Source organism: Mirounga leonina, unplaced genomic scaffold (assembly GCF_011800145.1).
Source record: "Mirounga leonina isolate KUSES-001 unplaced genomic scaffold, KU_Mleo_1.0 Mir_173, whole genome shotgun sequence".
Lineage (NCBI taxonomy): Eukaryota > Metazoa > Chordata > Mammalia > Carnivora > Phocidae > Mirounga > Mirounga leonina.
The window spans coordinates 54529248-54551071 of NW_023270447.1; the positions used below are offsets into that span (position 1 = coordinate 54529248).

Here is a 21824-nt window from a genome sequence, read left to right on the forward strand (position 1 = left end):
AATTAATTGAGCAGCTAATGTACCTTTGAAGGCTGTATCTCTCTTGAATATGTTTTATGAAGTTTTGAAATTTGTGTTGTATATTAATTTAAACCTAATAAGATACCTATATTTTCATAATTATTTTTCCTTCTAGCTCATTTTCATAAAAAGACAATTTGGGAAGTACACAATTTCTGGGCAAAATTACCTTGAAATTGAATTCTTTAAGCCATTAAGCTAGCCAGTCTGCCTGCCTACCTGCCTCCATCTCTCTTTCTTTCCTTCATTTTTTGGGGATATCCTGTTTAGGTAGTATTTAATATCACTTGTGAGGCTAGTACTGTGATGGGCATCTACTGTGTGATATCCACTTAATCCATTGGTGTGAAAGCAACAAGGACTTATTTTCTCCCTTTTGTAGGGAATGACATTCCAACTGTTTTTTGACATCTTTAAATTCAGAGGTCAACAGTGATCAAATCAGGATCAAGATAGACTTCAAATATTTTCGTAAGAGCAGAAAGAAAAATGAGATCCTAACTTTCTAGTGTTCTGATCTACACATCTCTATTGATGAGTTAAAGCTATATGGGTATGAAATTTGGTACCAGAGGCTTAGGCTGCTTGAGCACCTTTTATCGTGTAATAGTTCTGGAATGTGAAGATCTGAATTTTCATGGGAGCACTGATATGGCCAACAATGGATTTCTTAGGGCCTTGTCATTTCAAATTGCCATGAGGTCTGGTTATTGCTGCTCTAAATGTAAATATGAAACCGCCTCCCAATGAACTTATTGCGGTGGTGCTAACTTGTCTTGACACTCTTGCTGACAGTTCTAGTGGCCCTTAACATGGTCTACTTTTGTAGTCACAGCACAGGTTTTATGGAGAATTCAGCCTAAATTTCTGGAATGAATTTCTATAGACAAGAGATATATTGGCTTTAAAAATTAAGAGGTTTGATTCTGTTTTGAATTTGGTTATCAAATGAATCTGAGCACATGACATTTTCATGCCGTTTGTCTTTTCAAATAGGTTTACCTTCTAATGCATGTGACAACAGGATTTTGCTCATCAGCTAGAACATACATTTCGGAGGAGTTGTTACCTAAAATATTATCATAAGGCATAAGAAAACACACGATTTAAGTTGCCTTTCATGAACATAATTAAGAATTAATAAGCCAGTACCAGTGGCTAGTCCCCAGAATTTCCACTGTTTTGCCTTTTGTGACCTGTGTTATTAAAAGTCCATTATTTTTACAGACTTTATTAAATTGGATCTTATTAAAGCATTCTATATTTGCATTTGGTCTTTCATAATTCATTATTATTATGACATTTACTTTTTACCATCAGATCTGAAAACATATCATAAGCTACCCTTTTCTCTTGAAAGAAATGCTAATTTCAAACAGTCCTCTAATAGAAGAGAAAAGCTTTATCAGTTTTTTCATTTATTCCAGATCGTGTTAAGAATACTAATGCTAGACTTCAGTATGCTAATATCTCTGAGCTTTTTTTGGTAAAAGCTTAGAATTATTATTTTTATCCCATGGTAAGTATGAAACCAGAAGACCTGCTACTACTGGAGAAAACACAATTCTAAAGTACAATTCTTGATTCTAAAGACTTGTGAAAATGTTGCTAAATCCTGTTTAGACTAGGATGCTGCCAGTCAATTTAACTTTGTACCATACAATATTTGTCCTATTTAAGAAATTATTTTCTCTTAAAATTCAGTTTGTTTGTTTTTCTCATAGTCTAGGTCAATATAGCTTGAAACGTTTAAGACTAAGAATCCTACGCTGTCAGCCCCAGACACCATTTAGGGTGTGCTGCCTGCCTTTCTATATGGTAGTCATTTCTATATCATTTAAGATGCAGTTGAAAACTCAATGTAGCAAGATTTTATATATTGATATCAGACAGGCTATCTAATTATTACTAACATAATTAGTAAAATAGTGAGTTTTCTGTTGGGGTACTAGTAAATTGATTAAACTCTGAAATGAAATTTACTTTGGCTTTTGTCTCATTTTAGATTTCTGACAATGTGCAACAGACATTTTGGCAGTGTTGTTGCACAAACCATTCGGACTCAAAAAACAGATCAGTTTCCACTTTTTCTGATTATTATGGGAAAGCGATCATCTAATGAAGTGTTAAATGTGATACAAGGTAAAGTACATGTCACAAGGGGAGTAGAGTGTCTTCTTGTGTATGTGATAACATTATAATATTTACCATCAAAGTTGACTGTAATTCTCTATATGAGTGCACATCTTTGTATTTTCAAACATAGAATATCCTAAAGAAGAACATCTTCAAAAAATATAGGATCTATGAAAAATAAAATATGCTGCATGAAAATCTAACAGAAATTTCTTAATAAAGTTGCACAGCCCTTTGGACAGAGCATAATCATGTTAAATGTTCAGAATTGCTAAGTTCTCTAAACTAGCAATCAAGTCATAATCAGTTGTCAAATATGACATTTCTTATACATGTATTGATTTCTTTCTGTAATGTTGATTAGTTGAAAGAAATGCTTAACTTCAGTTATCTAGAAAATCCAGTGACTGGATATTGCAAATTAATTGTTCACACAGTTGTAGTTGTTTCCCCTTAATTGTGTGAATTTGTGTCTAGGATGCAGCGCTAAGGCGTGAAGCTATAGGAAGCCTATGAATGTAATTGCATTATATATTCTTTACAAACAAAAAACGTGAATTTTTTTTTACTATTACTGATAAACACCAAGGATTATTATAAAATATTACCTTATTTATAGCACAACTTAAATTGAAAACAGTATATCTTTTCTATGCCCCAGGGAAAAAGATGTTTCAAGGGCCCCAGGCTAAAGCTTGTGTTTGAGATACTTTATTTTTACAAACCCTATTTAAGTCAAAAGTTGTATAGCAGATAATATGATGGGGGTGTGTGATGTAAATTCTAGTGCCTTTAAAACTCAAAATAAAACCTCTGGTATTTTATGTTTGCTCTGTAACTAGAGCATTGAGTTTCATAAACAGTGCTAAAGAAGATCTGCAGGGGGAATGAATTGCATAGGGTAAATGGATAATGAAAATAATATTTCATTCCTGTTTTCCCTGTCAGAGGCAATATTATAATAGTGGTTCTCAAAATATGGTCCGTGGTTCTGGAGGTCCTCTAGACCCTTTCAGTGGATCCATGAGGTCAAATTATTTTCATGACAGTAAAAAGACTTTTCCATTTTTTTACTGTGTTGACATTTGCACTGGTGGCACAAAATCAGTGTTGTGTAAAACTATTGGCACCTTCACACAATCAAGGTCATGACCAAAACTATACCAGTAGTCGTATTCTTTACCTCCATTTTGTGCAATTAAAAAATTATTTTATTAAATTTTAACCCTTTTTATAGTTTGTGTGATACAATAAGAGGTATGGAGAATGCGTTTCTGCTGCATTTCAGAGTACAAAGGTAGTCTCAAAGAAAAGCACTTGTGTGGTTGCTTGAGCTGAACTACTAGTCATTTTTTCTTAGAGAACATCACTTTTACTTGAAAATAACTGACAGACAAACTATACTTAGATAGCCTGGGTATTTGGCAAACATTTTCTACAGAATGAACAAAGTGAGTCTATCACTTCAAGAAAAGAGAACTGACAGTACTTGTTGCCAATGATAAAATTTGAGCTTTTAGGCAAAATGTTATATCCTCCACCATAAGATTGACAGCTTAAATAATTTTCTGATGACATCAGCTGTAATGTTAATATGATTTTTTTGATATCATATAGTTATGTCAACATTGAAGATAAATGCTTAAGTTAGTAAACCAATATTTTCCACATGACCAGTGCATGATGTTATAAAATAATGCACAGGTAAAAGATCCATTCAAAGAGTGAGATAGGTCAGTGGATCTTAATATAGCAAAGTACAAAAAGTTCATTAATGGTTTCAAATTCTTCACATACTTGAAGAAACTTCCACTTGTCAGTTTGGGTGTATCAAAGAATATTTATAATTATTTATTACAATACTCCTCCCTTTTTCAACTATATATCTATGTGAGGCCAGATTTGCTTCATAAATTTCAGCTAAGGCATAAGACAACATATTGTAACTGGTTTAATATAGAAGTGGATGTGAGAATCCGGTTATGTTCTCTTAAGCCAGACGTTAAAAACATTTGCAAAAATGTGAAAACAATACCATTCTTCTCACTAGACTTTTCCCTATGGAACATAGAGCCATTTTTCATAAAAATCTTGTATTTATAAACATGTAATGGGTTTAGTATTGTTACTTTTAATGAATTGATAAATATGTTTTAAGTATTTCAGCTTTAATTTCTAACACAGTAAATGTTGATAAAAATAACCCACATAAAACTTATTTCAGGATCTCAGTAGTTGCTAAGGGTGTAAACAAGTTCTAAAAACAGAAGTTTGAAAACCACTGCAGTTCGTCTCCCCCTCCGATTTCCCCCCCTTCTTAACCATGAGAGACTATGAACTCTGAGAAACAAACTGAGGGTTCTAGAGGGGAGGGGGATGGGGGGATGGGTTAGCCTGGTGATGGGTATTAAAGAGGGCACGTACTGAATGGAGCACTGGGTGTTACACGCAAACAATGAATCATGGAACACTACATCAAAAACTAATGATGTAATGTATGTGATTAACATAACATAATAAAGAAAAAAAAAGAATTTAAACAATAAAAAAAAAAAGAAAGAAAGGGAAACTCAAAGATTTGCCCAGTATCCAAATCTACATTGAAGGTACTCCTAAACTTTTTGCCATTTGTTATATCTATTCATAATAACTACCAGTGATCGTGTGTCCTATATACAGAGGTAGTATTATCTTCATTTTACTGTGAAGGGAATTGATCCTTAGAGAGCTATAGTCAGTCACTCATTCACTTATTTATTCATTTACTAAGTGAATATTTATTAAGCCCTTGTCACATGCTAGGCAATTTCTAGGTACTAGAGATCATATAGTTTGTAAGTAGCGGAACTAGAGTTAGAACTATGACTACAAAACTAGTTCTGCTTTCTCAGTACCATGATTTTTTTTGTTAAGGACCACACATGCTCCCTAACATGCTGCCAGTGGTCATAAGGAAAATTGAGAAACAGACCATTGAAAGACAATGTTAGTCCAGCCCTACTCCAAAATAACACTAACAAGGATACTACTTGTCCTATTTCATCAATGGGACAGGAAGACCTCTGCTCAGGCCCTGAAGGAAGATGGGTTCTTTGCCCATAGTCTTGAAAGAAGAGAAGAATTGCTATATCTCTATGGATTTCTCTGTTGTAGATGTATCGAAAGCAAGCAACAGGAGAGTGCATTCAGGAAATAGCATATATCTACTATAGGCTTGTTATGGCCTTGGACAGGGAATAAAATAGCATTAAGGAAAATCAAACATTTTAATACTCTCATAAAACCAATATAACATTGTATGGTAACTAACTGGAATTAAAATGAAAACTTAAAAATAAATAAATACTCATAAAGTTTATAGTATAGTCATTTGAAAGCAGCTGAAAGAGAAAAATATCAACTGGGCAAAAAAAGAACTCAGTTTTTTTTAGAAAATGAATTACTATCTGCTTCACCAAAGAATTTTTAATGATAGGAGATAATTCTAAATAGTGTATTGAGGTGGCAAAGAGAACAGGCTTTTGAGTCACTCATTTAGTTTCAAATTCTTGTCCCACCACTTACTCAGCCTGACCTTGATTGCACAGGCTACTCCAGCTCTCAAGGCCTCATTTTTCCTTCTCTTTAAAGTCAAAATCCTAATGATACCTTCAAAGAATTGTTGTGCAGGTTAAATGAGGTAATATATATAAAGTGCTTAGCCTAATTACTGGCATATAAACAAATGGTAGTTGTTGCTAGTATTTTTAAGTAGATAATGTTTCTGTAACTTGAAAGAACTTTTGATTCTCATTACTTGGACATTGTTCTTCATAGAGCTGAAAATCTTTCTCATTAACAGATGGTTCCTTCAAATCTACTGTATTTGAAATTTCAACTGCCTATACACTGCTTTACTCTTTCACAGTGAACATATGAAACTTTTCAATGAAAATATGAAAGTATTTTAACAGATACTAGCATAGTATGTCATTTTTATTAGACTGTAGCTGTTCCTTACTGATTAATTCTAGAATGATTTTTCCATTTTATAATAACTTCACTAATGTGAAATTTGGCAATCTCCATGTGTTGCTAGGTAACACCACAGTGGATGAGTTAATGATGAGACTCATGGCTGCAATGGAGATCTTCACGGCCCAACAACAGGAAGATATAAAGGATGAGGTAAGATGAAAGGTTAAGTAGACCTTTAATAGGATTTTGATGAAATAATTTGTCAAAAGGAGACGCTTGCCTATGTCATGATTGATAAATAAGTATGATGAAGATGCATTTCCAGATTAACCAAGGACTTTTATGCCATTGAGTTTACCTTTCAGTCCATTCTTTTCATGACCCCAAGACCCAACAATTTGTTTAACTTTATGGACATTTATACTTGTTAGATTTGGAGTGGTGGCAGGAGGTCAATTTGCAGGAAATGAATTCTGAAGCATATTTACAAAAGAAATGACAGTCCAGGAAATCCTGTGCACTATGTGGTTTTTTCACTCACTTTCAGGATCCTTTTACTCTTTTAAATATTGAGGTTGATTAGCAATAAACACATTTTACATTTCTGAAGCACTGTGAGAATTAGTAAAAGATCTCCAGAATTCTGAATTTCTCAGTCTCCTGGATATATTCAGTTGGTATAGATGGCATGAGTGTGGAACCTCAAATAAAATAATAATAACAGCAATATTGATCATGACAATAGTACTCAACTCTTACTGAATATTTATAATGTGCGAAGCACTGAGCTAAGCACTTTACATATATTATCTCATGTGATCTCAAAACAACCCCATGAGGTTGTATATGAGTCACACAGAGTTCTGGCAGAAAACACATGGCACTTTCAAACTGGTTTATATGAGAACAATTTAACAAGAGAACTGTTTATAAAGGTAAGGGCAGGGTTTATGGAAGTCAACAGTGGATAGTACCGACTCTAGGGCTAAAGGGAGCCATTACCACCTGTAGGCCTAAAGGCCTTGGAGAGGGTGGTATATCGAGAGGACTATATCTGATAGAGGAATATAGCCAGCGCTTGGTGACCTGTTAGGGAGAAAACCAGGGAATAGCTTTATTTTCCTTCCATACTCTGATTTTCTGCTAATATTACCTACCTAACCTGTATGCTCAAAGGTGAGAGAACCTCCCTGGGCAAAAAGCTAGGTGGAGCATGGATACTGAGGGGCAAATGGGAGATAGTCTAGCACAGATTGGTACTATATTATCTCCACTTTTCAGGTGAGAAAACAGAATCAAAAGGGTTAGGGGCGCCTGGGTGGCTCAGTGGTTAAACGTCTGCCTTTGGCTCAGGTCATGATCCCCCAGGGTCCTGGGATCTAGCCCCGCATCGGGCTCCCTGCTCCACGGGAAGCCTGCTTCTCCCTCTCTCACTCCCACTGCTTGTGTTCCCTCTCTCGCTGTGTCTCTCTCTGTCAAATAAATAAATAAAATCTTTAAAAAAAAGGGGTAGTTAAGTTAATTTACCCAAGATCACACAACTAGTAGGACCTATAATAATCTCAAGTAACTATTAGTGCTCTATCAGTCAAAAAATTTCCGGATTTGGAGACTAGCCTAAAGATAAAATATGAAACACATGTTAGCATTTGTTAATTTAAGATGCTCAGTTCACAGGTATTTCTTAAATTGTCCTTCCTAATATTTTTAACTGAAAGAAATCTTTCATGGACAAGTAGGGAGAGTTTGATTTCTGAGCAATGATGAAAAGTTTCCAGCTATAGTGAGTGTTTTCACTATAATACCCATTGGCTATTGCAAGTGGAAAACATGTAGACAATTTTAATATAAGGTAGAACCATTGTATTTTACCTTACTTGCTTGTCTCTTTCTTCTGTTAGACTGAGTTTAAGAGCCAGAGTTGTATCATATTCACATTTATAACTGTATCCTCTAACAGTGTACCTAGGACAAAGTAGCTACTCAGTAAATTTTTATTAAATGACTGAATAAATTAATACTTGGGAAGAATTCATATGAAATAATGTTACTTGAAAAAAATAATTCTTGATTGCAGTGGTGTAAAACCTGATGTGTCCATATTAACAAATATGAAAACTTAGAGTGCTGTAACTAGTTTAGAGTTTTATACACATTAGGTTTCTTTTATTGCGGGAAAAATGATGTTTGTAATTTTCCTTAATAGTCAGTGTTTCATTTACTCAAAGAAAAGGTAATCAGGTATATGGTGGAAAGATGTTTATCTGTTACTCTATAAATTGACAGTGACATTTTGAAATAATGAAGTACTGTACTTACTTAGGAATTTGTAATAATAGGTGTGTTGCCATTCAAGATTACGTTTATCCTGGAATAGAGGCATTGATTGACAATAATTCACTAAACACATTCTTCAGCCATTTAAATCTTGAGTCTCATTAGTACTAGATTTACAGATTATGCTGTATAATAATATGAATGCACAATATTTGCATGCATATTCCCAGTTCATTCTTTCATCTTAATTTGTGTTCCTCGTAATTCATTGGTAAAGAAATTGACTTTAATTCCTTTAATACTGAGCACAAAATTTAATATGAGGGTTACAGGAAAAATCCAAGGCTCCATATTAATTGAAATTTTTATTGAAATTTAACTGCAAGAGGTAAGGATTTCTCTTTGTTTTTAGAGTATCTTCATGAAAGTTATCATTCAGTGCACAAGTAGAGTTCCTAAGAAAAGCCTTTCTAGGTTCAAAGACTTGTTTTGGATTATGCGTAGATCCTAATGGATTTGGTATCTGCTGAGTATGTGACAAGAAACACTGTCCCTTGTAATTGTGAATTTGCCTTTACTCTTAAAAAAAATTTCCAGTAACACTTTACCTGAAGCTTGCAATGAAAATCAAATTCATAAACAGGTTTGGAGAATGGCTTCCGAGGCCTGAATTTATGTAAACTTAACTTTGGTTCAGTTACATCCATCACTTCAGTGATTCCATTGTATTAGTGCCACCAGGGATACCTATACTATACAGCGTTTTTATTAAATAGAACCAAGCCCAAACATTATACTCTGAATGATTCTTTAATAGCCCAGAATGGACTAACCTTTATATCACTAATTATTCTATTTCTAATCAGGAAGTATACATTACATGAGTCTCTTGTTTTTGATAGAACTGCCAATATAGCTTTATTCACAGACATTTTCATTAGTGGTATTAGTTTGGTTTTTTAAATGTTAACTGAGTATCTATCAAGTATATAGCACTGGGCTCAGTCTTGGGGACAGAGGTACTTTGCCACAATGTAGGCTTATTGGCAAATATCACTACATGATGGTAGCCTGTTTAGAATCAGAACATGTAGACTCTATTTAGAATCAGAACATTTAGAATCTGTTTATGCTTACAGCCTGGTTCCAAACAGTAGATACTTTCTAACATGTAAATAGATTCAGTTATTTTCATATGCCCTATTTTCTTTCGCCATTAGTAATCCAGAAACCTCTGATTACTAAGAGTTTATGATACTTTTAGTTCCTAATCTGTTTATTATTTCATTCATTTCTTTGTTCATCCGTTCAACACTTAACTTATTTAGAATCCTCAGTATCATAGGTGCAAGGATTACTTCTTTCCAGATTTTCTATTTCTTCCTGATTTAGTCTTGTTAGGTTGTATGTTTCAAGGAATTGATCCATTTCTTCTTAAATGATCTAATGTATTTGCATATTGGCATATAATGGTTCATAGTAGTCTCTTACAATCCTTTGTATTTCTGTGCTATGAATTGTAATATCTCCTCTTTCATTTCTGATTTTATTTATTTGAGCCCTCTTTTTTTTCTTGGTCAGTCTAGCGAAAGGCTTGTTAATTTTATCTTTTTTAAAAAATCAGCTCTTAGTTTCATTGATCTTTTCTTCTTTTTGAAATATAATTAACATAAAATGTATTAGTTTCAGGTATACAACATTGATTCAGTAATTCTATATATTATTTAGTGTTCACCATGATAAATGTAGTCACACTGATCTTTTCTATTGTCTTTTAATCTCCATTTCTTTCTGCTCTGATCTTTGTCATTTTTTCCCTTCTGCTAACTTTGGGCTTTGTTCTTTTTCTAGTTCCTTGAGATGTAAAGTTAGATTGTTTATTTGAGATCTTTCTTCTTTCTTGATGTAGGCATTTATCACTATGAGTTTCTTGCTTATAATTTCATTGGCAGTGTCCCATAGGTTTTGGTACATTGTATTTCCATTTTCATTTGTCATAAGGTATTTTTTTATTTCTTCTTTGATTTCTTCTTCGACCCGCTGGTTGTTCAGCATCGTGTTGTTTAAGCTCCACATATTTGTGAATATTCCAGTTGTCTTCTTGTAATTGATTTCTAGTTTCATACCATTTTGGTTGGGAAAAGATTGATATGATTTCAGTCTTAAATTTATTAAGATGTTTTTGTGTGTGCCCTAACATATGGTTTATGTTATGGACAGTGTTCCATGTGTGCTTGAGACAAATGTGTATTCTGTTGCTTTGGATAAAATGTTCTGTATATGTTTGTTAAGTCCACTCTGTCCAGCACATCATTTTATTCAAATGTTTCCTCATTGATTTTCTGTCTGGATGATATATCCATTGATGAAATTGGGGTATTAAAGTCCCCTACTATTATTGTATTGCTGTCTCTTTCTCCCTTTGAGGTCTGTTAATATTTGTTTTCTATATTTAGGTACTCCTATGTTGGGTGCATAAACATTTTAAAAAGGATTCTTCATCCAGTGTTTTTTCTCCATAGTTAGTCCCAGATCACAGAAGATAATAATTTCTCTCATCTTGATTTGTATATTCATTTCATAAATATTTATTGATCTTTTCCTACATACTAGACACTGTGTAAAGCACCAGTACCACAGCTATGTGCAAGATAGATAAGGCCATTGAGCTTACAACACAGCAGTTCCAATATAGTCTATGAAGTAACCAAGTAGATAAAGCCCTGGGAGCACCTAGTCAGAGTGAGCTAGACATGCTGTGTGGGCAACTTGACATACAGCACACAGAAGGGCTCTCATATTCTCCAGGGCCAGCTATGAGGTAGGTAGAACAGGTGAGAATGAAGATAATAATAACAGCCACTCTTCAGGTTCCTGCTACATGCCAGCCATAGGTATTTCTCAGTGTGATTCCTAGACTACCAGAATACTTAGCTACCTACCTAGGATTCCAGGCAGTTAGGTATGACAAGCAATGTAATCAGTTTTGTTAACATTTTCTTTTGTTAACATTGAAATGTAAAATAAATTGTGATATCCCTCCAAATCCCATTTCATTCATCATATCTGTTAAAATTTGTTAGACTGCTCGTGTACAAGAAAGATTGCATTGGATATTTTGTTTAGACAAATTCATTTAACTGGGGCAGTTTACTTTGGCTTCTGAACTTTTATGTCATTCACATGTTATTGTTAAATTTACATTCATTTTTCCTTGCTTAAATTAGTTATATTATATTCTTAATTCCCCAAAATTGATCATGGCTGAAATGTGGTTCATTGAAGCATAAACATAATGATGAAAATAGTATAATAAATATTGTAAATCAGTATAACATAGTTCAAACTAATTCAACATTAGTGTAAACATAATTGAGAGAACTCCAGTGCTAGTATAGACGATGCCAGGACAGCTGACTCTAAATGTGATGATTTCATATTAGCTGCCATAAAAAAGAAAAATTTTTTTGATTGAGAGGCAAATATGTGAAAGTTGATTGTATAGGAGAAACAATCCATTTCCCACTAGTGCCACTATTTCTGAGGTTTTTCATAAAAGCATGAAGCTTTCAGAGTTTTTGTTTCATTATTAAATAAAGGCCAGTGACCTATCTTTCTGTTAAATCAATGGATTTTTTTTTTCAGTACAAGAGAAAAATAATACCACTAAAAAAAAAAAAAAATCTTAACTGTGCAAGGCAGAGAAGTGACCAAACCACAGATGAGAAATTGTTTACAAAGTGCATTCCTTGAGGTAAAAATGAATGCAAATCCTACTACTGCCAAAAACTGTAAATTCATCTCCAAAGTTAACAATAAAAAAAATACTCAACAAGACAATAGAATGATTTCCTGGGAAAGTACTTTCTCAAATTACACTGTTGAGTGGCATGCAATGGCAATAGGATGGTTTGTGGAAGAGCAATGACCACATTCTGCATGTTATGCTGCTTTATAGTTAGATTACCACTAAGATGTGCAGAATAAGAATCAGTTTTTAGCATATTGCTATTTGTATGTATACAAGGTAGAAGTAGTCATCACTGTTCATTCTGTTTATCAGTGAGAAATATATATTACAAGAGAAGTTTTTAATTTAATGATTATTTTGCAAACTTTGAGTTAGACTTAAAAAGATGAGGTAGAATTGGTACTGATGACAAACTAACTATATTTCAAAGGACACCATCCAGAAAGTGAAAGGACAGTCCACAGACTGGGAGAAAATCTTCGCAAATCATATATTTGGTAAAGGACTTATATCTAGAATATATAAATAATTCTTACAACTCAATAATAAAAAGACAAATTACCCCCATTTAAAAATGGACAAAGGATCTGAAAAGACATTTCGCCATGGGAGATATACAAATGGCCATTAAGCACATGAAATGATTTTCCACATCATTAGTGATCAAGCAAATGCAAATCAAAACCACAATGAGATAATACTATCCCACACAAACTGCAATGGCTGGAATCAAAAGATAACAGGTGATGGTGAAGATATGGAGAAATCTGAACCCTCGTAGACTGCTGGTGGGAATATAAGATGGAGCAGCTAGGGCGCCTGGGTGGCTCAGATGGTTAAGCGTCTGCCTTTGGCTCAGGTCATGATCTCAGGGTCCTGGGATCGAGTCCCACATCGGGCTCCCTGCTCCTTGGGAGCCTGCTTCTCCCTCTGCCTTTCTCTCTCGCTCTGTCTCTCATGAATAAAAAAAAAAAAAAGATGGAGCAGCTGCTTTAGAAAACAGTATGGTAGTTCCTCAAATGATTAAACATAGTTACCATATGATCCAGAGTTTACTGATAGTCATGTACCTAAAAGAAGTGAAAAGATATGTCCATACAAAAATCTGTGCATGTGTAGCAGCTTCTTTCTAGATATGTCTCCTGAAGCAAGGGAAACAAAAGCAAAAATAAACTATTGGGACTTTATCAAAATAAAAAGCTTTGGCACAGCAAAGAAAACAATCAACAAAACTAAAAGGCAACCTATGGAATGGGAGAAGATATTTGCATATGACATACCCAGTAAAGGATTAGTATTCAAAATATATAAAAAACTTATCAAACTCAACACCCCCAAAATGAATAATCCAATTTAAAAATGGGCAGAAGACATGAATGGACATTTTTCCAAAGAAGACATACAGATGGCCAATAGACACATGAGAAGATGCTCATCATCACTGATCATCAGGGAAATACAAATCATGACTACAATGAGATATCGCCTCACACCTGTGAGAATGACTAAAATCAACAACACAAGAAACAAATGATGGCAAGGATGTGGAAGAAAGGAACCCTCTTGTGCTGTTGGTGGGAATGCAAACTGGTGCACTCACTCTGGAAAACTGTATGGAGGTTCCTCAAAAAATAAAAATAGAACTACCCTACAATCCAGCAGTTGCACTGCTGGATATTTACCCAAAGGACACAAAAACACAAATTCAAAGGGATACAAGCACTCCTATGTTTATACAGCAGCATTATTTACAATAGCCAAGATATGGAAGCAGCCCACCTGTCCATCCATTGATGAATGGATAAAGAAGAGGTGGTATATATATATATAAAATATATATATATATATACACACACACACAGTGGACTACTATTCAGCCAAAAAAAAGAATGAAATCTTGCCATTTGCAACAACGTGAAAGGAGCTAGAGAGTATTATGCTAAGCGAAATAAGTCAGTCAGAGAAAGACAAATACCATGATTTCATTCACATGTGGAATTTAAGAAATGAAACAAATAAGCAGAGGGAAAAAGGGAGGCAAACCAAGAAACAGACTCTTAACTACAGAAACTTATGGTTACCACAGGGGAGATGGACAGGGGATTGGTCAAATAAGTAATGGGGATTAAGGAGTGCACGAGTTGTGATGGGCAGCAGGTGTATGGAATTATTGAATCACTATATTGTACACCTGAAACTAATATTACACTATATGTTAACTGGAATTTAAATGAAAACATTTAAAAAAAAATCTGTGCATGATTTAAAGCAACATTATTCATAATAGCCAAGAGGTGGAAACAACACAAATGTCCATAAAGGAACAAATGGGTTAAAAAAAAAAAAAAAGTGACATATGCATACGATGGAATGCTATTCAGCCATAAAAAGGAATGAAGTTCTGATAGATGCTACAATATCAGATAAATCTTGAAAACATTATGCTAAATGAAGTAAGCCAGTCAGGGGAAAAAAAAAAAAAAAAACACAATTAGGCAAGAAAAATAAAAGGCATCCAGATTGGAAAGGAGTAAGTGAAATTATCTCTTCAAAAATAATATGATCTTATATGTTGAAAACCCTAAAGATTCCACACAAACTATTAGAGCTGATAAACACATTTGGCAGAGTTACAGGATATAAAAATTAAAAATCAACCAGTTGTATTTATATACACTAACCAGGAAGATTTGAAAATGAAATTTAAAAAACAATTTCACTTATGATTGCATCAAGAATAACAAAATACTTAGAAATACATTTAACCAAGGAGGCCCAAGCCTTGTACACTGAAAACTATAAAATAGTGCTGAAAGAAATTAAGAAGACCCAAATAAATGGAAATACTCCCCTATTCACAGGATTGGAAGACTTAATGTTTAGATGACAACACTATCCAATGCTATCCATAGATGCAGTGCAGTCCTTATCAAAATCCCAAAGGGGTATTTTTTTCAGAAATAGAAAAACCCATTTTAAAATTCATATGGAACATCAAGAAACCCTGAATAGCCAAAACAATCTTGAAAAAGAAAAACAAAGTTCATGGATTCATACTTCACAATTTCAAAACTTACCAAAAACCTACAGTATCAAAACAGTGTGGTACTAGCATAAAGATAGACATGAAGACCAATGGAATAGAAAAGAGAGCCCAGAAATATACAGTTGGTTTTCAACAAAGGCACCAAGACCATTCATGAGGAAGGAACAGTCTCATCCATAAATGGTGCTGGAAAAACTGGATACTCAGACACAAATTGTGAAGTTGAACACAAACCTAGCACTGTATACAAACATTAACTCAAAATGGATCAAAGACCTAAGTTTAAGACCTAAAACTATAAAACTCTTAGAATACAACACAGAGAAAGATCTTCATGACCTTGGATTTGGCATTAGTTTCTTAAATATGACACCAAACGCACAGATAACATAAGAAAAAAACAGGTAAGTTAGGCTTCATAAAAATTAAAAACTTATTGGTGTATAGAAATGCAACAGATTTCTGTACATTGATTTTGTATCCTGCAACTTTACTGAATCCTTGTATCAGTTCTAGTGTTTTTTGGTGGAGTCTTTTGGGTTCTGCGAATAGTGAAAGTTTCACTTCTTCCTTCCCAATTTGGATGCTTTTTATTTCTTTTGATTGTCTTATTGCTGAGGCTAAAGACTTCCAGTACTATGTTAAATAGAAGTGATGAGGGTGGACATCCCTGTCTTGTTCCTGACTGTAGAGGAAACTCTCTCAGTTTTTCCTCATCGAGGATGATATTAGCTATGGGTTTTTCATATATGGCCTTTATTATGTTGATGTATGTTCCCTCTAACCCTACTTTATTGAAGATTTTTATCATGAATCAGTGTTGTACTTTGTCAAATACTTTTTCTGCATCTGTTGAGAGGAACATATGGTTCTTATCTTTTCTTTTATTAATATGGTGTATCACATTGATTGACTTACAAATATTAAACCATCCTTGCAGCCCAGGAGTATCCCACTTGATTGTGGTGAATGATTCTTTTAATGTACTGTTGGATTTGATTTACTAGTATTTTATTGAGAATTTTTGCATCCATGTTCATCAGGGATATTGGCCTATAGTTCTCTTTTTTAGTGGAGTCTTTGTTTGGTTTTGGAATCAGGATAATACTGGCCTCATAGAATTAGCTTGGAAGTTTTTCTTCCATTTCTGTTTTTTGGAATAGTTTGAGAAGAACAGATATTAACTCTTCTTTAAATGTTTGGTAGTGGGGCACTTAGGTGGCTCAGTCAGTTAAGCGTCTGTCTTCAGCTCAGGTCATGATCCCAGGGTCCTGGGATCGAGCCCCGCGTTGGGCTCCTTGGTCAGCGGGGAGCCTGCTTCTCCTTCTCCCACTGCCTGCCGCTCCCCCTGCTTGTGCTCTCTCTCTCTCTGTCAAATAAATAAAATCTTTGATAAATAAATAAATAAATAAATGTATGTTTGTTTGTTTGTTTGGTAGTGGTGCAAGTCGGTTAAGCGTCCAACTCTTGGTTTCAGCTCGGGTGATGATCTCAGGGTAGTGAGATCAAGCCCTGGTTTGGGCTCTGCACTCATCAGGGCGTCTGCTTGGGACTCTCTCTCCCTCTCCCTGAGCCCCTCCCCACTGCTCTCTCTCTTTCTCTCAAATGAATAAATATATCTTTAAAAAAAAAAAAAGTTTGGTAAAATTCCCCTGTGAAGCCATCTAGCCCTGGACATTTGTTTGTTGGGAGATTTTTGATTACTCATTCAATCTCTTTGCTGGTTATCAGTCTGTTCAAGTTTTCTATTATTTCCTGTTTCAGCTTTGGTAGTTGATATGTTTCTAGGAATTTATCCATTTCTTCCAGGTTGTCCAGTTTGTTGCCATATAATTTTTCATAATATTGTCTTATAATTGTTTGTATTTCTGTGGTGTTAATTATTTCTCCTCTCTCATTATCAACAATAGCCAAATTATGGAAAGAGCCCACATATCCATCGACTGATGAATGTATGAAGAAGATGTGGTGTGTGTACACACACACACACACACACACACACACACACACTGGAATATTACTCGGCCATCAAAAAGAATGAAATCTTGCTATTGCAACAACATGGATGGAACTAGAGTGTATTAGGCTAAGTGAATTAAGTCAGTCAGAGAAAGACAAATACCATATGATTTCACTCATATGTGGAATTAAGAAACAAAACAGATGAACATAGGGGAAGGAAAAATAAAAGATAAAAACAGAGGGAGACAAACCATAATAGACTCTTAAATGGGATGACTGGGTGGCTCAGTCAGGTAAGCATCTACCTTTGGCTCAGGTCGTGATTCTGGGGTCCTGGGATTGAGCTCCATGTCAGGCTCCCTGCTCAGCGGGGAGTCTGCTCTCCCTCCCCCTGTGCTCCTCCCCACCATTCATGTGCTCTCTTTCACAGTGCACTCTAGCTCTCTCAAATAATTAAATAAAATTTTTTTTAAAAAGAGACTCTTAACTGTAGAGAACAAACTGAAGGTTGCTGGAGGGGAGGTTGGTGGGGTGATGGGCATTAAGGAGGGTACTTGTTATGATGAGCACTGGATGTTATATATAAGTGGTGAATAACTAAATTCTACTTCTGAAACTAATACTACACTATATTTTAGCTAATTTGAATTTAAATAAAATTTAAAGAATTTTTCTTCTAAAGAAAATTTTTCTTTTGGAAGAAAAAAATGATTTCAAAAGGAAAAAAGATGTGAGATATATATACATACATATGTGTGTGTGTATATATATATACACATATATATAATGGAATACTCAGCCATAATGAAAAATTGCCATTTGCAATGACGTGGATGGAGCTAGAGAGTATTATACTAAGTGAAATAAGTCAGAGAAAGACAAATACCATATGATATCACTCATGTGGAATTTAAGAAAAAAAACAAATGAGCAAAGGGGGGAAAAAGAGAGAGGCAAACCAAGAAACAGACTCAACTATAGAGAACAAACTGATGGTTACTGGAGGGACGCAGGCAAGGGTATGGGTTAAATAGGTTTGGAGATTAAGGTGGGCATTTCTTGCGATGAGCACTGAGTGTTATATGTAAGTGATGAAGCACTAAATTCTACACCTGAAACTAACATACAGTTACACTATGTGTTAACCAGCTGGAATTTAAATAAAAACTGGGAGAAAAAAATTAAAATCTTTTGAGCTTCAAAGGACACTACTGAGAGAGTGAAAAGACAACCCACAGAATGGAAGAAAATACTTTCAAATCATATATGAAAAGGGTTTAATATCCAGAATATATAAAGAACTCCCACAACTGAACAACAAAAGGCAAACAACGCAATCCAAAAATGGGCAAAGAACTTGAATAGACATTTCTCTGAAGACATTCAAATGGCCAACAAGCACCAAAAAAAAAGTGTTCGACATTATTAGTCATTAGGGAAATGCAAATCAAAACCACAAGGAAATACCACTTCACATCCGCTAGGATGGCTATTATCAAAAAGAATGGAAATTAACACAAATCAGCCAGGATGTGGAGAAAGTAGAACCCTTGTACATTGCTGATTGGAATGTAAAGTGGTGCAGACACTGTGACAGTTTGGAGATTCCTCAAAAAGTTAAACATAGAATTACCAGATTACCCAGCAATCCACTTCCAGGTATAAATACCCAAAGAATTGAAAACAGGGACTCAGACACTTGTTCACAAATGTTCACTGTAGCATTATTCACAACAACCAAAAGGTGGAAACATTCACCAGCAGATGGGTGTGTTTAATGCCACTAAATCATACACTTAAAATAGTGAATTGTATATTATGTATATTTTACCGTAATAAAAAAACAAAACACTAACAACATACATGGATGTTTAGTACTTTTGAGCTGAGAAGTGAGAGGTTGCTGTGGGCTGGCAACATGAGAAGTTCTTGATTCTTGGGCTCAGTACTTGCCGGAAACTACTGGGAACTGACACGGAGTGGAAAAGATTCCACCCCTGCTTTCATGAGCTTTAATCCTGAGCAGTTTTTCATTCTGTATTAAATTCCAAACTTTTACTTCTTAGGGAAGCAAGGATGTCAGTTGAAGTACCTTAAAAAAGAAAGCAAGAATATGTTGAGTACCTGCTAGTGCCAAGCACTATGTTAGATACTTCCTGCAAATAATCACTTTTGGTTTTCATGATAACCTTGTGAAATAGTTATTATCCCCATTTTATTGACGAGAAAACTGAGCATACAGTAGTTATAAATAGTTTGCCCAAAGTCACACAACTGTGTCAAAACCAGAATACATACTTATGTGCTTTTCATGCATCATGATCCCTTGTAAAGCTGAGTTACATTTAAATTGAAGATTTGTAGGATAAATGAACACTGGGTGTTATACACAACTAATGAATCAAAAACTAATGATGTACTATATGTTGGCTAATTGAACGTAATAATAATAAAAAAAATCTCAAGATTTGTAGGATTAATGAAGCAGTGCTCTTATCAAGATTAGGTAGAATCAGAGTGGGCTGACCTGAGGAGTAGGTCAGACATTCCTAGATTCCCAGATACCATATTCACTTGAGTAGAATAAGAAAGTTTGTCATAACTGTCTACTCTTGTGCATGGAATAATGCTCACTGTTAAAAAGTTATATCCACACCCTATTTATTTACATTTGTTGCTCTTAAAGTGCCTGCTGATGGATTTGTTCAGCCATGCTTGACACCTTAGAGTAGAAGTTAATAATTTGTCATATATGAAACTAATGTAAAGAGATTTATGACTGAACACTGGCATTACAATTCAACACACCTGTTCTGAGCCAGCCCTTCACATTTTTTCCTTCCTTTGCCTGAGGTAGAGACTTCTTCATGGATTACAGTAACACTTTTTGACAAGCTTAGACTGGGTGGAGCTGCCTTGTAATGACAGAACACAATTGATGATATCTCAGTAATGCATTCTTTTTTGATTTGGACTGTCAACATTTATTACTGTAAAGGCACTCATTGTTAAACAGCTGGTCCAACCTGCCCACTTTTTGTTTTTAGTAGAAGTCGAGTCTAACAAAATATGTTTATTTTTCTAGTTATGCAATATTAGCTAGTTTGGGGGGGGAATATATAGAGAATAAAAATTCTTTTATGTACCATTGTTTTAATTTTAGTGTTCTCCAAATAAAAAATTAAAACCTGCTGCTTTTTCTAAAGTGTTCTCAAGTGGCTGTTGAGACCTTCCCAGTGTCATAAACCTGACAGGCATCCAAAGAAAACGTTAACTGAAACTCTCTTAAGGCACATCCTTTAAAAAGATTCAGAAGAAACTTTTCCTGTCTTAAATATGACACTACCTAAATCCTTATCTTTAGAGACAGGCCTATTCCTTGTGAATTTTTCTTTCCCACGGGGCAATATATCTAATTACCTGTCATGCCAGCAAACAGGTAATTGCAATATAGTATGAAAACATAGCAATGCCACTAAGTACAAGATACAGAGGTGAACAAAGAAAACTTCTTAGAGGAGGAAACATTTAAGTCTTAAAGGATGATACATAGATGTTCACCAGGTAAACCACCATTAATTCATTTCTTTGGTCCCTAAGCCAACACATTTTTATTAAGGGCCTGCTACATGCCCACATTGTGCTAAGCTCTAATGGTTACAAGGATGACACAGTCCTTAGATGTTCAGTGACATGCAAACAAAGGATTCCAGTATAATGGTAAAATTCCTATGGTGGAGGTATATGTAGATTGTTAAATCTGCCCATCAGGGTTAGAAAGAAAGGCCTCACCAGGAAAAATTCTTTTAAGCTGAAACTTTAAAAATTAGCATTATAGCAGGTAGACTTGTGAAGAAGTGTCTTCTGGAAGAAAAAGAGATACTTTTACAATAGATGGGTAGTTTGGAAGACTACCTCATCAGCCAAAGAAGACACATTTACACATTCTATAATTAAGATATAATTGAGGACTACTTGGTTAGATATTTCAATTCAATGATAACCATATATACCCCATTTCCTGTTAATACTTGTCTTTGCAGACCATTTTTACCATAAAGCATACCAAACAAAGTTAAGTCAAAGAAAAAATGATTCTCCACACTTATAAAATTTTGTTACTGTTAAAGGTGTAAGTGTGTTTATGTATGTAATGTTTCAGTGTCTGGACATAATAAAGGAAGACATCCTAGAGAAAATTTTAGCAGACTAGAGAAAACTATTTTAATAGAGGATTTGCGTTTGGAACTCTTGGCTATGCAGTGTTGCTTTATTGAAGTCAGTCAGTGCTTGTATACTAAAATATTTACCACAGCTTTGCACAGCTTTGGAGACTTAGACTAAGAATGCTTATTATCCTTGAGTTAGAAGAGAGGACACTAAGATGCCTGATGGAGAACAACATGAACTCCAAGTCATTTGCTGATGCGAATACAAAATTCTTCAGCCATTCAGAAAAAAGTTTGACCTTCCCTCAGAAAGTTGACCATACACTTAACACACAACTCAGCAACCTCATCCCTAGGTATTAATTCTAGAAAAGTGAAAACTTAGGTTCACACCAAAACCTATACATGAATGTTCATAAAAACTCTGTTCATAATTGCCAAAGCTGGAAACAATTCAAATGCCCTTCATGATCCTTCCATTCACCTTCACTGGGTGAATGGATAA

General features: G+C 34.7%; 1 protein-coding gene across 2 annotated transcripts in view; it reads left to right on the forward strand.

Annotated features, from left to right (window-relative positions):
• FAF1 (Fas associated factor 1) overlaps positions 1-21824 on the forward strand; it is a 500737-nt gene that overhangs the window by 403594 nt on the left and 75319 nt on the right. For both annotated transcript variants that reach the window (XM_035018596.1, XM_035018597.1), the window contains exons 14-15: positions 2027-2163; positions 6236-6324. In XM_035018596.1, the coding sequence (XP_034874487.1) occupies positions 2027-2163; positions 6236-6324 (226 nt within the window). The remainder of the gene's footprint in view (positions 1-2026; positions 2164-6235; positions 6325-21824) is intronic.